Source organism: Molothrus aeneus, chromosome 24, assembly GCF_037042795.1.
Source record: "Molothrus aeneus isolate 106 chromosome 24, BPBGC_Maene_1.0, whole genome shotgun sequence".
In the NCBI taxonomy this organism is placed as follows: domain Eukaryota; kingdom Metazoa; phylum Chordata; class Aves; order Passeriformes; family Icteridae; genus Molothrus; species Molothrus aeneus.
The window spans coordinates 5,863,086-5,874,683 of NC_089669.1; the positions used below are offsets into that span (position 1 = coordinate 5,863,086).

General features: G+C 54.2%; 1 protein-coding gene across 1 annotated transcript in view; it reads left to right on the forward strand.

The window, feature by feature from the left end:
- LGR6 (leucine rich repeat containing G protein-coupled receptor 6) overlaps positions 1–8,833 on the forward strand; it is a 172,888-nt gene extending 164,055 nt beyond the window's left edge. Inside the window, exons 17-18 of the mRNA XM_066565206.1 lie at positions 4,746–4,826; positions 6,341–8,833. Coding sequence (XP_066421303.1) covers positions 4,746–4,826; positions 6,341–7,578 — 1,319 coding nt within the window. The 3' untranslated portion in view covers positions 7,579–8,833. The remainder of the gene's footprint in view (positions 1–4,745; positions 4,827–6,340) is intronic.
- Positions 8,834–11,598: the final 2,765 nt, after the last annotated feature.

Sequence of the window (11,598 nt, forward strand, 5' to 3'; positions counted from 1 at the left end):
TCCTTTTTTTGGCTTTATTCCAATAAAGGCAGAGGCCATGGGACATTCCCCTGGGGTCTCTCACATTTTTTGAGGATGCAGCCTCCTTTTAATCCCAATTTCCCAGCCACGTTTCCCTTCTCTCTTTCCCCATTGGCTGAGGTACTTGAGAGGTTCAGACTTCCCAAAACACCTGATACCAGAGATTTCCCTCTAATGTATAACCCTCCCTTTTAATTTTTAATTCTTACGGAATTTAGGGGTTTTTCTTCCCCATTGTTTCTTTCATCTCTCAATGCCTAATTTCATTTATCAGCAAACCTAAAGTTTATTTGTAAAAGCAAATATCTTTTTCCATTCATCAATCAGTGGAATCCTTCCCATTGCTTCTTTATCTTCCAGCAGACCCACAGCTCATTTGTACAGACAAATCCACGATTCCTCTCACTGTGTTCTGGGCAGGATGACCAAGACACTTTGTGACACAGCCAGCAAGGGACCCCCAAGCCCTGTGCTCCTGCTCCTGCACTGATCCTTCCTGAGAATGACCTTTAGACATGCAGAGAGCCCAGCCAGAGGGTAGCAAATGTGATTCCTCCTGGCATATGTGGCTCCAGGAAGCATGGTAGACTTGGTGGTAACACTGGCCAGACAGTACACAGGAGTCATGTTTCAGTCGTTGCTGCAGGATTTCATCTGAGCCAGGTCACTTTTTCCATCATTAATGCAGCCCATTCTGTAGCAGTGCCAGTGCAGATAGTTGTGGGGTTTGCCCAGCAAATTATGGCGTTTGTGGGAAGATCTTGTTTGTGACAAGGGGCCACAGACCTGCTTTTGCTCAGTCTCTGATGTCCCAAAAGATGCTCTCACCTGGCCCTGTCAGCAGACCAGAACCTACCCCAGGGTCCAAGGCCTCCAGGCCAGCCCCAGCACCAGAGGGGAATGCTGGCTGATTCTAAGATGTGCCAAATGAGGATGTTTGCAGCTTGTAAAGGCTCCCGTTTTCAGATGTTAAAGCATTGGATCTGTGTTGAAATATCAAAGCACAGAGGTGCAAATGTGAATCCACAGGAACACCATTCCTTGTGATGTGCAGCTTTTGCAGATGACTCTCCAGACCTTCAGCAGCAGGGTCTGCTCTTGATGATATGGGGTTTGTGATATTGCTGTTTTACTTAATTAATCTTGGCTTTATTTCTGTTCCCTGTGCTTCCTTTCTGATGGCCACTGATGGCATTTGGCTGGGTTATATGAACCTTGTAACACTTCCTCATTAAAGAGGAGAAAAGCTCCCAATATTCCTTTCATGTAAGAGGGAAGGTGATCTGCTGGAGAGAAAATACCTCAGGGCTGTGTAGCAGCAGGTCCTGTCAGGGCACTCAGGACAGTGTGGGAGAAACTGTGAGAGGGACAGGGAACATTTCCAGGCAGCTCTGTCCTCTCAGCCTTGTGCATTGCTCCCAGTCCCTCCCAAAGGAGTCCCCAGAACCTCAGCTGGGCAGTGAAAGGCAGCTTGTCCCAGGCAGCCATGCAGGGACAGCAAATGGCTCCCAGCACCCAGCCCTGCCTGGCTGTGGCTCCTTCAGCCTCTCCTGCTCCCATCCCAGCACCCATCCCAGCCAAGCCCAGCCCTGAGGGAGCACCTGACTCCAGGCCCAGAGCACACGTGGTGCCACGGACCCCAGGGCCAGATCAGCTCTTCCCCACCCCCCCAGGGCCCTGGGTGCTGGAACCCCCCCACCCCACCTGAGTATGTCCATTCTCATCTGAGTAACACCCACCTGGGGCCCAAACTAGAGTGGTCAGTGCACATCTCATCATTCTGTCCCCTTGCCAACATGGATAGTTAAGGTCTCACTGCCAGCACTTTCAGTGTTTGGGATATCACTGAATTCTAGAATGGTTTGGGTTTGGGAAGAACCTTGAAGCTCTTCTCGTTGCCCCCCTGCCATGGCAGGGACACCTTCCACAGTCCCAGGTGGCTCCAAGCCCTGTCCAGCCTGGCCTTGGGCACTTCCAGGGATCCAGGGGCAGCCACAGCTTCTCTCCAGCTCTCTTGGCACCCCTTTAGACACTGGAAGGGTCTCTAAATCCTGGGGCCTTCTCTTCTCCAGGCTGGGCAATCCCAGCTGTCTCAGCCTCTTTGGATTACAGCTGGCAGTGTTTAGCAGACACCCCTGCCCCAAGTCTGCCCCTGTGGCTGACCAGGAAGCCAAGGATGGCTCAGGGACCTGCCCCCAGGACAGCCCCCAGGACAGCCCCCAGTGGTGCTGCAGAGGAGGGCAGGAAAAGTGCCCTGGGGCACTTCCATCACCACCCCAGCACCTCCCTTTGGGACCTCTGGTTTGAGGATAGGAGGGGATGAATTCACTTACACCACGTGTTTGCAATGATGGAACAAAGCTGTGGGAAGTGAGAGGGGAGCACATGTGTGTGATATCCTGGGCAGTGGGACACTGCTCCCCCAGCCCAGCACCTCCAGCAGCTTCTGAAGTCACTAAAGAGCTTCTGCAACCACCTGCAAACCCTGCAGGGCCCTTAGAGACACACTTCTGCTTCTGCCATTCAAAAAGCTACTCCAGACCCCAGACAGGATCTGCCCAGGCCTCTTGTAGCCACCCTCACACCGAGGAGAGGGCAGGACCCTGCCAGCCCAGGGGCTGCCCTGGCTGAGACAGACAGGACTGAGCAGGGAATGAACAGACAGCACAAAGGGCAAAAGTATTCAGCCCAGTGCTTTCTGTTCTACCCCTTCCCCAGCAGTTCTGCACCTCTTCCTCTCACTTGACTTTTGGTACAGGCAGCTCATTTCTCATGAAAGGGCACTACTGGCAAAGAGGGCTTTTCTCATAAGATCTCAGAAAGTGGAGGCACCTCAGCAAAATTCAAATAAATAACTGTTTCTTCAAAATCAATGCAGCCTGCCTTGCTGGGACACAACAGCCATTTTCCTTTCTCCACAGCTCCCAGGCTGCAGAGGGACTGGTTTCTAGCAGAGAGAGGTACATTTTTCACTTTGAATCCCACTGTGCTGACTAAGGATTGCTTTGTAATTCCCAGCAGACTCAGTAGTCCAGGCAAAACAAGAGATCATCCTTCACTTCAGGAAAATGTTTAACCTGGGCTTAAAACCAGGGTTTGAGGAGAAAATGGATGGCACAGGTTACACTTTCCCAAGGGCTGGGTCTCAGCAGAGCACAGAAAGGCAAAGCTGTGTCTGTTTTATTTGGGTATCGTGACTGCACATCACAGCCTCCGCACTGTGGCTGGAAAAGACACTGGAGATTTATAAGACTATAAAATACAAGGATGAAATATTTTTCCATCCCACTGTGAGGGTTTCCTTGCCAGGCTCCAAAGCAGCAGCAATATTTCAATTCTTACACAGACAGATTTTAAAAATGACCTTTTTTTCCAGAGCTCCCTGAAGCCGAGAAAGCCATGAAGCTTGTCAGGAGGCACTAAAGATAGCACGTTATTTGTCATCATCCTTTAATCAAATAATCCCAGTCACATTTTCAAACACAGCCAGGGAGCATAGCTCTTGAGAGGCACCACTTCTAAACAGATCAGACACATAAATCCCCCTCAGGCCAGCCTTATCTCCAGCACTGTGGAGATTTGCCTTCCTGGCCAGTGTCTAAGCTGCCAGGTGCACACCTGGGCCCCAGCATCAGTCCATTCATCCAAGAGAGAGTTCATCCCACAGCCACAGATCCAGCTCTCTGGCTACCAGGCTGTAGCAAGAACAAAACCACATCCTTTCCCTTTCCTCCTGCTGGCAGAAAACCCTCCCAAGGTCTCCACTGGGAGCTGAAGGCTGTGCTGGTGCCACCGCTGGGAAGGGGGCAGCAGAACAGAGCTGAACTCACTGTGTCCAGCCAGCAGGACTTTGGGAACAGGAACAAGGAACAAAGCAGAAAATTCATAGATTAGGCTGAGAGGATGCCATTCACCCTGGTGACAGCCTGCACTGAACACACAGCTGAGGGCTCAGCCCCATTCCCTTCCAGCAGCTCCTTCTTCAGCCAGGGGCTCTGCCTGACCCTCAGCAAGCCCCAGCCTGGCTCAGGGTGCAGAGATGCTGGTGCAGGGCTGGGCTCTGCAGCCTGGCTGCACAAACCCCATGGCTGCAGAGTCTGCAAATCCCTCAGCAAATTCTGGGAACATCCACAATCAAAAACAAGGCACCACAGTCCCAACGTTTTACAGGGCATAAAATAACACAATAAATGTTGTGTTCCCTTGTCTTTTTGCTGAGGAACTGCTCGGTGGTGGTTGCTGCTGACAAAAAATTTGTGCTGCAAAAAGAGGCTGATGGTTCCCTCTGAACAAAGCTCCAAAATCCCTGTTGATGAACAAATATTGGACAAGGCCTGCCCAGAAAGCTCCCATGGAGAAGCTGCATTTGAAGGCTTTGTGTTCTGTAACCACACAGGCTGGAGGATTTCGTTACTTTTAATGAAGAGTGCTGGGAGGAGGGAACCACAGTCACACAGCTCTGGGATCTGGGGCTCTCACACTTCAAATGTTGGGAGTAACCTAAAAACAGAGGGGTTGGCTACACTGCAACCCACCAACGTTTACAAGATCTTCTCCCTCTACAGCAGTGACTGCAGGGGACAAACTGCACACCAGCAGCTGCTTTGAACTGGCTGGGAAGGTCTGTGTGCAGGACAGGCAGCAGGAAAAGCTCCTGGCCCAGTGAGCTCTGATGGTTCTGCTGGTTCTTCTCTGAGCACCATCTCTTGTTCTTTCCTCCCCAGATGACCTAGATGCAGATGATCTTCAGCTGGACCTTGAGGAATCAAAGCTGCACCCCACAATTCAGTGCACACCAAGCCCAGGTGAGCAGCCAGGGAAACCCTTTGAACAGAGTTGGGATCTTTGAGCTTCTCTCAATGCCCAGGGTCCCCCACGGCCTTTCAGATCAGAAGCCTGATGGATTGGCTTAGGCCAAATGAGGGACAGGTGAGGAGTCTCCTTCTCCCCACTGGATGCAGCTGCTCTCCCAGGAGGGGATGCCCAGGACAGGATAAGCCTGAGCAGGAGCCCCAGGTACCACCAGCTCCTCCATCCACTGCCCTGCTGCCCTCAGCTCTGGCTCTCCTCTTTCCCTGCATGAATGACACTCAGCTTTGCCTCATCCAGCCTGGAATATTGCATGGCAGCCTTGTCCTTGGTGTCCTGATCATACCCATGGCACTGCAAACTGCAGGGACACTTTGCTCTGTGTCCTGAGGAAGGGGAGCAGGGAGGCACTGGGCTGCACATGCTGGCTGGGGCTCAAGGAAGTTTCCCTCTGATTTTGTCCCTGTTCATAGCTCAGTGGGGTCCCACACAAGCACACCTGGAGGCTGGAGAGGTGTGGTTCCAGCCAGCCTGCTGTGGGACACTGGCAGGGACAGACCAGTTGTTCCACTGAGTTTGTTGCAAAAGGAATAAGATTTCAGCTGAGGGCATGTCCTGCTGCCTGGCACTCTGAGCTTCACCTCCTTTGAAATGAAAAAGCTTTCTCCATTTCCCCTAATTTTTTTGCTCTCTACCACCTAAAACTTCTACTGCCCTGGTTTTGTTTTTGCTGAGCCACTCACTGAAACATCCCAATCCCTCCCAGAGGCAATTTTATACCATTGCCCATCTCTCTTTCCCCACTTTCTTTTTTCTTTGGCAAACAGCTTCCAGACCAGTCCTCGTTTTGCCCCTCCATGACCTTCCTTTACTCACTCCCCATCCATCCATTTCTTTCTTTCTCCTGACATCCTTCCATGTTCTGCCTGCCCAGACCCCTCTGTCCCTTCCCTACCACCCCAGCTCCCTCCCTCTCTCCCTCATGTCCAGACACTTCACCTCACAGTGCTCATCCCCATTCATGCAGAATGAATGAAGAGGTGCAGACACCTCTTAGCCAAGGTCTTGAGTGCACAGAGAGAGGCTGGCAGTGCCAGAGCAGGATCCTGGCAGATCTCCACACCACCAGCTCCCAGGGGGAATGTGAGGAGGAGCAGGTAATGGCAGAGGGGCCCAAATGCCAGGCTCATACCATGAGTGTTGGTCAGTCTGCAGCCACAACCTTCTTACATTTTAGGGGCACTGATCATTTTGTTGCTTCTTATATTTTATTTTGACCCCACCCTGCACCTTCTTCCCACCCTAGACAAGATCTGAGAGGCTGCCAGAGGCACTCCAGTGTGGGGGCAGGAGCACAGGGGAGAGCCAAGAGGCAGCTGCAGAAGAGGGGGGACAATGTCATGTTTTCCTTGCCAGCCCAAGGCACTCGTGTGGCTCGTGGGGCCAGGAGAGAACTGGGACTTGGAGAGAAGCAGTGCCTCTGGGTGTAACTTTGGGGTTTGTCTTGCAGGTCCCTTCAAGCCCTGTGATCACCTGTTTGAGAGCTGGATCATCCGCCTGGGAGTCTGGCTCATCGTTGTGGTCTCGGTGCTCTGCAACGGGCTGGTCATCCTGGCTGTCTTTGCTTCCCCCAGCTACCTGTCCCCGGTGAAGTTCCTGGTGGGCTCCATCGCTGGGGCCAACCTGCTGACGGGCATCTCCTGCAGCATGCTGGCCCTCGTGGACAGCCTCACCTACGGCCGCTTTGCCCGCTACGGCGCCCGCTGGGAGACGGGCGCGGGCTGCAGGGTGACAGGGTTCCTGTCTGTGCTGGCCTCCCAGGCTGCCATCTTCCTGCTGACCCTGGCTGCTGTGCAGTGCAGCCTCTCAGCCTCCTGCGTGCGGGGATATGGGAAGTCCCCATCCCTGGGCAAGGTCAAGGCCGCCGCCTGTTGCTGCCTGTTGTTGTCCTCTGTGGCCGCTGTTCTGCCTCTCTTCTCCATTGGGGAATATGGAGCATCCCCTCTGTGCCTCCCATACCCCATCCCAGAGGGGAAACCCACCAGCCTGGGCTTCACCGTGGCCCTGGTGATGACAAACACGCTCTGCTTCCTGACCATCACTGGCACCTACATCCGCCTCTACTGCAGCCTGCTGAAGGGGGAGTTCAGCGCTGTCTGGGACTGCGCCATGGTCAAGCATGTGGCCTGGCTGATCTTCACCAACTGCCTCCTCTACTGCCCAGTGGCCTTCCTCACCTTCTCCTCTACCCTCAATCTCTTCCTTATCACCCCAGAGGTCATCAAATCCGTCTTCCTTGTGGTCCTGCCCCTGCCCGCCTGCCTCAACCCCTTGCTCTACCTGCTCTTCAACCCCCACTTCAGAGATGACTTCCGCCTGCTGAGGCAGAAAGGGCAGGACAAGGGCAGCTTCCCCCAGACCTGCAGGGCTGATGACATGGAGAAAAGCTCCTATGACTCCACCCAGGCTCTGGTGAACTTCTCTGACATCGACCACATGTGTGAGACACCTGATTCCCTGGGAGTGCGCCCCATCCTTGACAGCTACAGCTTCCCCTCCATGGCGCTCATCCCCTGCAGGCAAAGGGTGGGCACCAGGGGCAAGGAGAGGGGCTGCTCTGAGCATTGCCCCTGCCTCAATGACAGTGAGGTGCTGATAACTTCAGAGAGCCAGGATCTGTCTGGCAGCAGCCTCCGGACAACCTTCTTCCCCTCCCCAGCCACGCCGCCCTACACATCTCACTTATAAACCCTCCTGGGAGCAGCCATGGGAACGGCCCCGCAGCCCACACCGAGGGCCACCACCAGTGCCCAGGGGCCAGCAAGGTGACACAAACGGCTCCCTGAAAAGCACCAGTACGACCTGTCTACCCTCATCCCCATCATACCTGCCTGGGCAACAGGCACCGCTCTGCCAGCTGCCCCTGGCCTAGAAGGGCTCTGACTGAGCTCCAGACACTCAGGGCTGGCCATGGGAGGAGACAATCCCTGTGTGAGTCTCACTTCTGCTAGGAACTGCCTGGGAGAGAGCCCCACTGGCTCAGGAAGTGGGTCAGGGAAACCTCCTCCTGCTCACCCTGCAGCATCACCAGCCAGGAGGAGCCTGCAGCAAAGCCAAGTTTGTCTTCCCAAGGCAGAGACCTCTTGGCCAAAGCCATGGCTCTGTGGCAACCCCTGGAAATGGCCACCTGCAATGACATGGCCGCCCACAGGCACCCCAGGCCTTGTCCTCTAGGGCTCTCTGCAGGTCCCACACACCCCTGGAAATGGGCTGGTGCCTGTCTCACACCACCAAAAGCAGCATATCCCTGTGTACACCTGAGTTTTGGACACCTCTACTTTGGGAATCCCCACTCATTCCACTGGGAGCCTCATGGGTTGGACACCACCCCCACTTCCAGCCAAGACCAGGAGCTGGGGATGATCAGTTTTTCAATCTGACCCACAGTGTCTCACAAGGGGTCTCTGAAACCCACAGCAGCCAAAGCCAAACAGCTCCTAGAAAAACCCATGTGCTCTGCCTGAGGTCACCCAGCAGCACCAAGCCAAGGCACCCAAGGGCACACCAGGCTCCCTCCACCCCCCCTTCAAACAGCACAGCACACCTGGGGCACTCCTGTCTGCAGCCACCTGGCTCCTGGTCAGACATGGTGAAAATGGGGTCTGGCTGCTGCCTCATTGCCCCCAGACCTCACCCCTGGAAGAGGCTCTTGGTTCTGGGTACATGTCCCACACACAGTGGAGCCATTTTGGGCACTGCATGTGCCTTCTCCTGTTTTAAGGGCAGGCAGCTGGTGTAGAAGGAGGAAACAGAAATCAGCATTGTGGGATGGTGGCATCAGGAGGACACAGGCCACTGGGAACAGCCTCAAATCCACTCCCTGCAGCTCAGGGATCTCCCAAATCCACTGACTCCATCACAAACCCTCCCAGTGCCACCCAGTGCAGCAGGGAGCCCTGTGCTCAGAGCTCAGGCCTGGGCAAAGCTTTGGTTCTGCTGACGTTACTGCAGCTGTTTGTCACTCATTTTCATGAGATAATAAATGAGCCCTGTTGCTGACCAGTGGCTGGTTTCTGTCCTCTTTCACATGAGGAGACCTTGGTGGTTCCCTTGGCAGCTGCTGTGCCTTGGGTGCTGTCTGCACTGCCCGAGTGAGAGCTGGGAAATTGTGTTGTGTCCATGTGAGTTGACACCACCCTCCTCACCCCTGCTCTCAGGAGGGAAGAGCCAAATCACCTTCATGCAGCAGGATTGTGGCACCAGGTGCCTCTCCAGGTCCTGTGGACCAGACTCCTGTGAGCTGTACCCTGGGATCTGCTGCTCAGGGCTTTGAGTTCATGACCAGGACAGATCTGTGGCATCAAAGTGTAAGGACGTCATGTAACAGGGTCTATGCAAAGCCAAACTCACCAGACAGAACCTGGCTCTGCTTCCCTCCTCTGCACTTGAGGCTTGTGGTCTTATCTCAAGATGAAAAACTTGAGAGATACCAAGAAATCAGAGGAACAAGATCCAAGGATTAGAGAAGAGGGTGGGACCCCCAAATTTAGTGACAAAATCCAAAGCTTTGCTACAATCTTCAGGTGGGAACTGTGAAAAACATGGCCTGTTGTAAGACTTGAATCCTGATCCAGACCTCTGATATCCTACACATGCTCAAAATCCGTTTTCATGTTTGGCTCATTAAAAACACAGAGCCATTTTCTTCCACGTCTTTAGGGCTGCTCACATGCACAGGACTGGGAAAGACTCATCCTAGGTTGATTTCCAGAAACAAAATCCTCCTTTGGAGGTGGGATTAACCTCCTGGAGCTAGTTCAGAGGAGGGCTACAAAGCTGATTATAGAGATGAAGCATGGGGAAAGGTTGAGAGCATTGAAATTGTTCGGCCTGGAGAAAAGAAGCTCTGGGGTGACTTAACTGGGGCCTTCCAGGACCTGAAGGGAGCCTGCAAGAAAGATGGAGAGAGACTGCTTAGAGGGCCTGGAGTCACAGGACAAAGGGGAATGGCTTCAAACTGACAGGGAGGAGGTTTGATTAGATACTGGGGAGGGAATTCTGGGCTGTGAGGTGCAGAGGCCCTGGCACAGGGTGCCCAGAGCAGCTGTGGCTGCCCCATCCCTGGAAGTGTCCAAGGCCAGGATGGACAGGGCCTGGAGCAGCCTGGGGCAGTGGAAGGTGTCCCTGCCATGGCAGGCATGGGGCTGGATGAGCTTTAAGGTCACTTCCCATCCAGGACAATTCTATCCCAACACAAACTCAAATTCCCCAGCACATATCCTTACTCCATAAGGAAATCTCAAATTGGGAGACACCCTAAAATAAACCCCACTGCCACTGGCACAATGAGCATCATTACAAGTCACACACCAACTGCAACAGTCCTGAAATTTGCCTGAAATCCCCTGCCCTGCTCTGCTGCTGGCAGTACCTTCAAGCAGTCACTGAGTGCACACAGGGCAGAAGGTGTCCCCAGCAGAGGGACATGTGAGCTCTCCAAGGCTCTGGGCCATCAGGGGACAGCCCCTCATCACAATGGCAGCAGGAGCTGAGCAGCACTGTGGACAAGAGCAGCATGATGCTGCACAGCCAGTGCAGCAGAAATGGAGTCCCCAGCAGGTACATGGGGTTCCCAAACTGTCAGATCTTGTGCACAGCTCCTGTACATGCCAGGCTGCCACGGCTGGAGAGGCTGTGGGGTAGAGGCAACAGCTTCCTTTCGGGATTGCACAAGTTACAGCCCTCATCCAAAGGGTCTCTATACAGTTTCAGCCTAGTAGGTGTCTCAGGTGGTGGCTAGTGTGGGGGACAGCAATGGCAAACAGCTACAGACACCCTTGCTGGCACTCAAGGCAGAGGAGCAGGGAGCCAGGCCAAGGCTGGCTGGAGCCTGGCACAGTCAGGTTCACAGGGCTCAGGCTCACCACCTTGGGAGCTGGCTGAAGGGAGGGAGAGCATCTGAGAGAGGAAGACCCTGAGATAATGACAGGGCTGACACAGGTGAAAGCATTGCCCTTCCCATGAACAATTCCCCCAGGAAGCCATGGAAAGGTCCACTGTGGTCTGCATAAAAGCTCTCTGGGTTGTGTGGGCTCCTTGATCAACGGGGGACTTCCACACCCTCTTCTCCCAGATGAAGCAATGGCCAGCAGCCCTGCAGGCCCTGTCTGTGCCAGAGCCAGCCCAGGCCAGGCAAACTGAGACCCTCAGCACCTCACTCATCTCTCAGGGCCTCCACAGCAATGCTGCCCATGGATGCGCTGACCATTACTTCAGCTCACCCAGGATCCCCACTGCACCCTTCTTCTGCCTCACTGGTGTCTCCAGGCACGTGCCTGGAGGGTGTCCCCAGTGAGCCAAGGACAGGCTGCAGGGCATCTCTGGGGAAGGAGACACAGAGAGAGCACCAGATCACCCCAAAGGGCCCTGAGCCCCAAAAGCAGACATGCTGTAAAGCACAGGAGCTTTTCCTCACTGTTCAGGAGGAAAGAGTCCCTTGGCTCCATCCAGGGAAGCTCAGTTGCCTCTGAAAGCCAGTGCCCATCTCCTGGCAACTCAAGAATTGCCAGCTCAGAGAGAACAAAGCTCCTTGGAGCACTGCTCAATGCACCAGCCAGGATCCTCTTACCCAGCTCCCATGGGCACAGAGCCCTCCCACACACTGCTGCTGCACGGGCTGTCAGGGGAATTTAGCTGAGCACAAGCTGGCTGTGGAGCAGGGATCTGCTCCCTCTGCTCCCCAGAGCCCATGGCAGCAGACACAGCCTG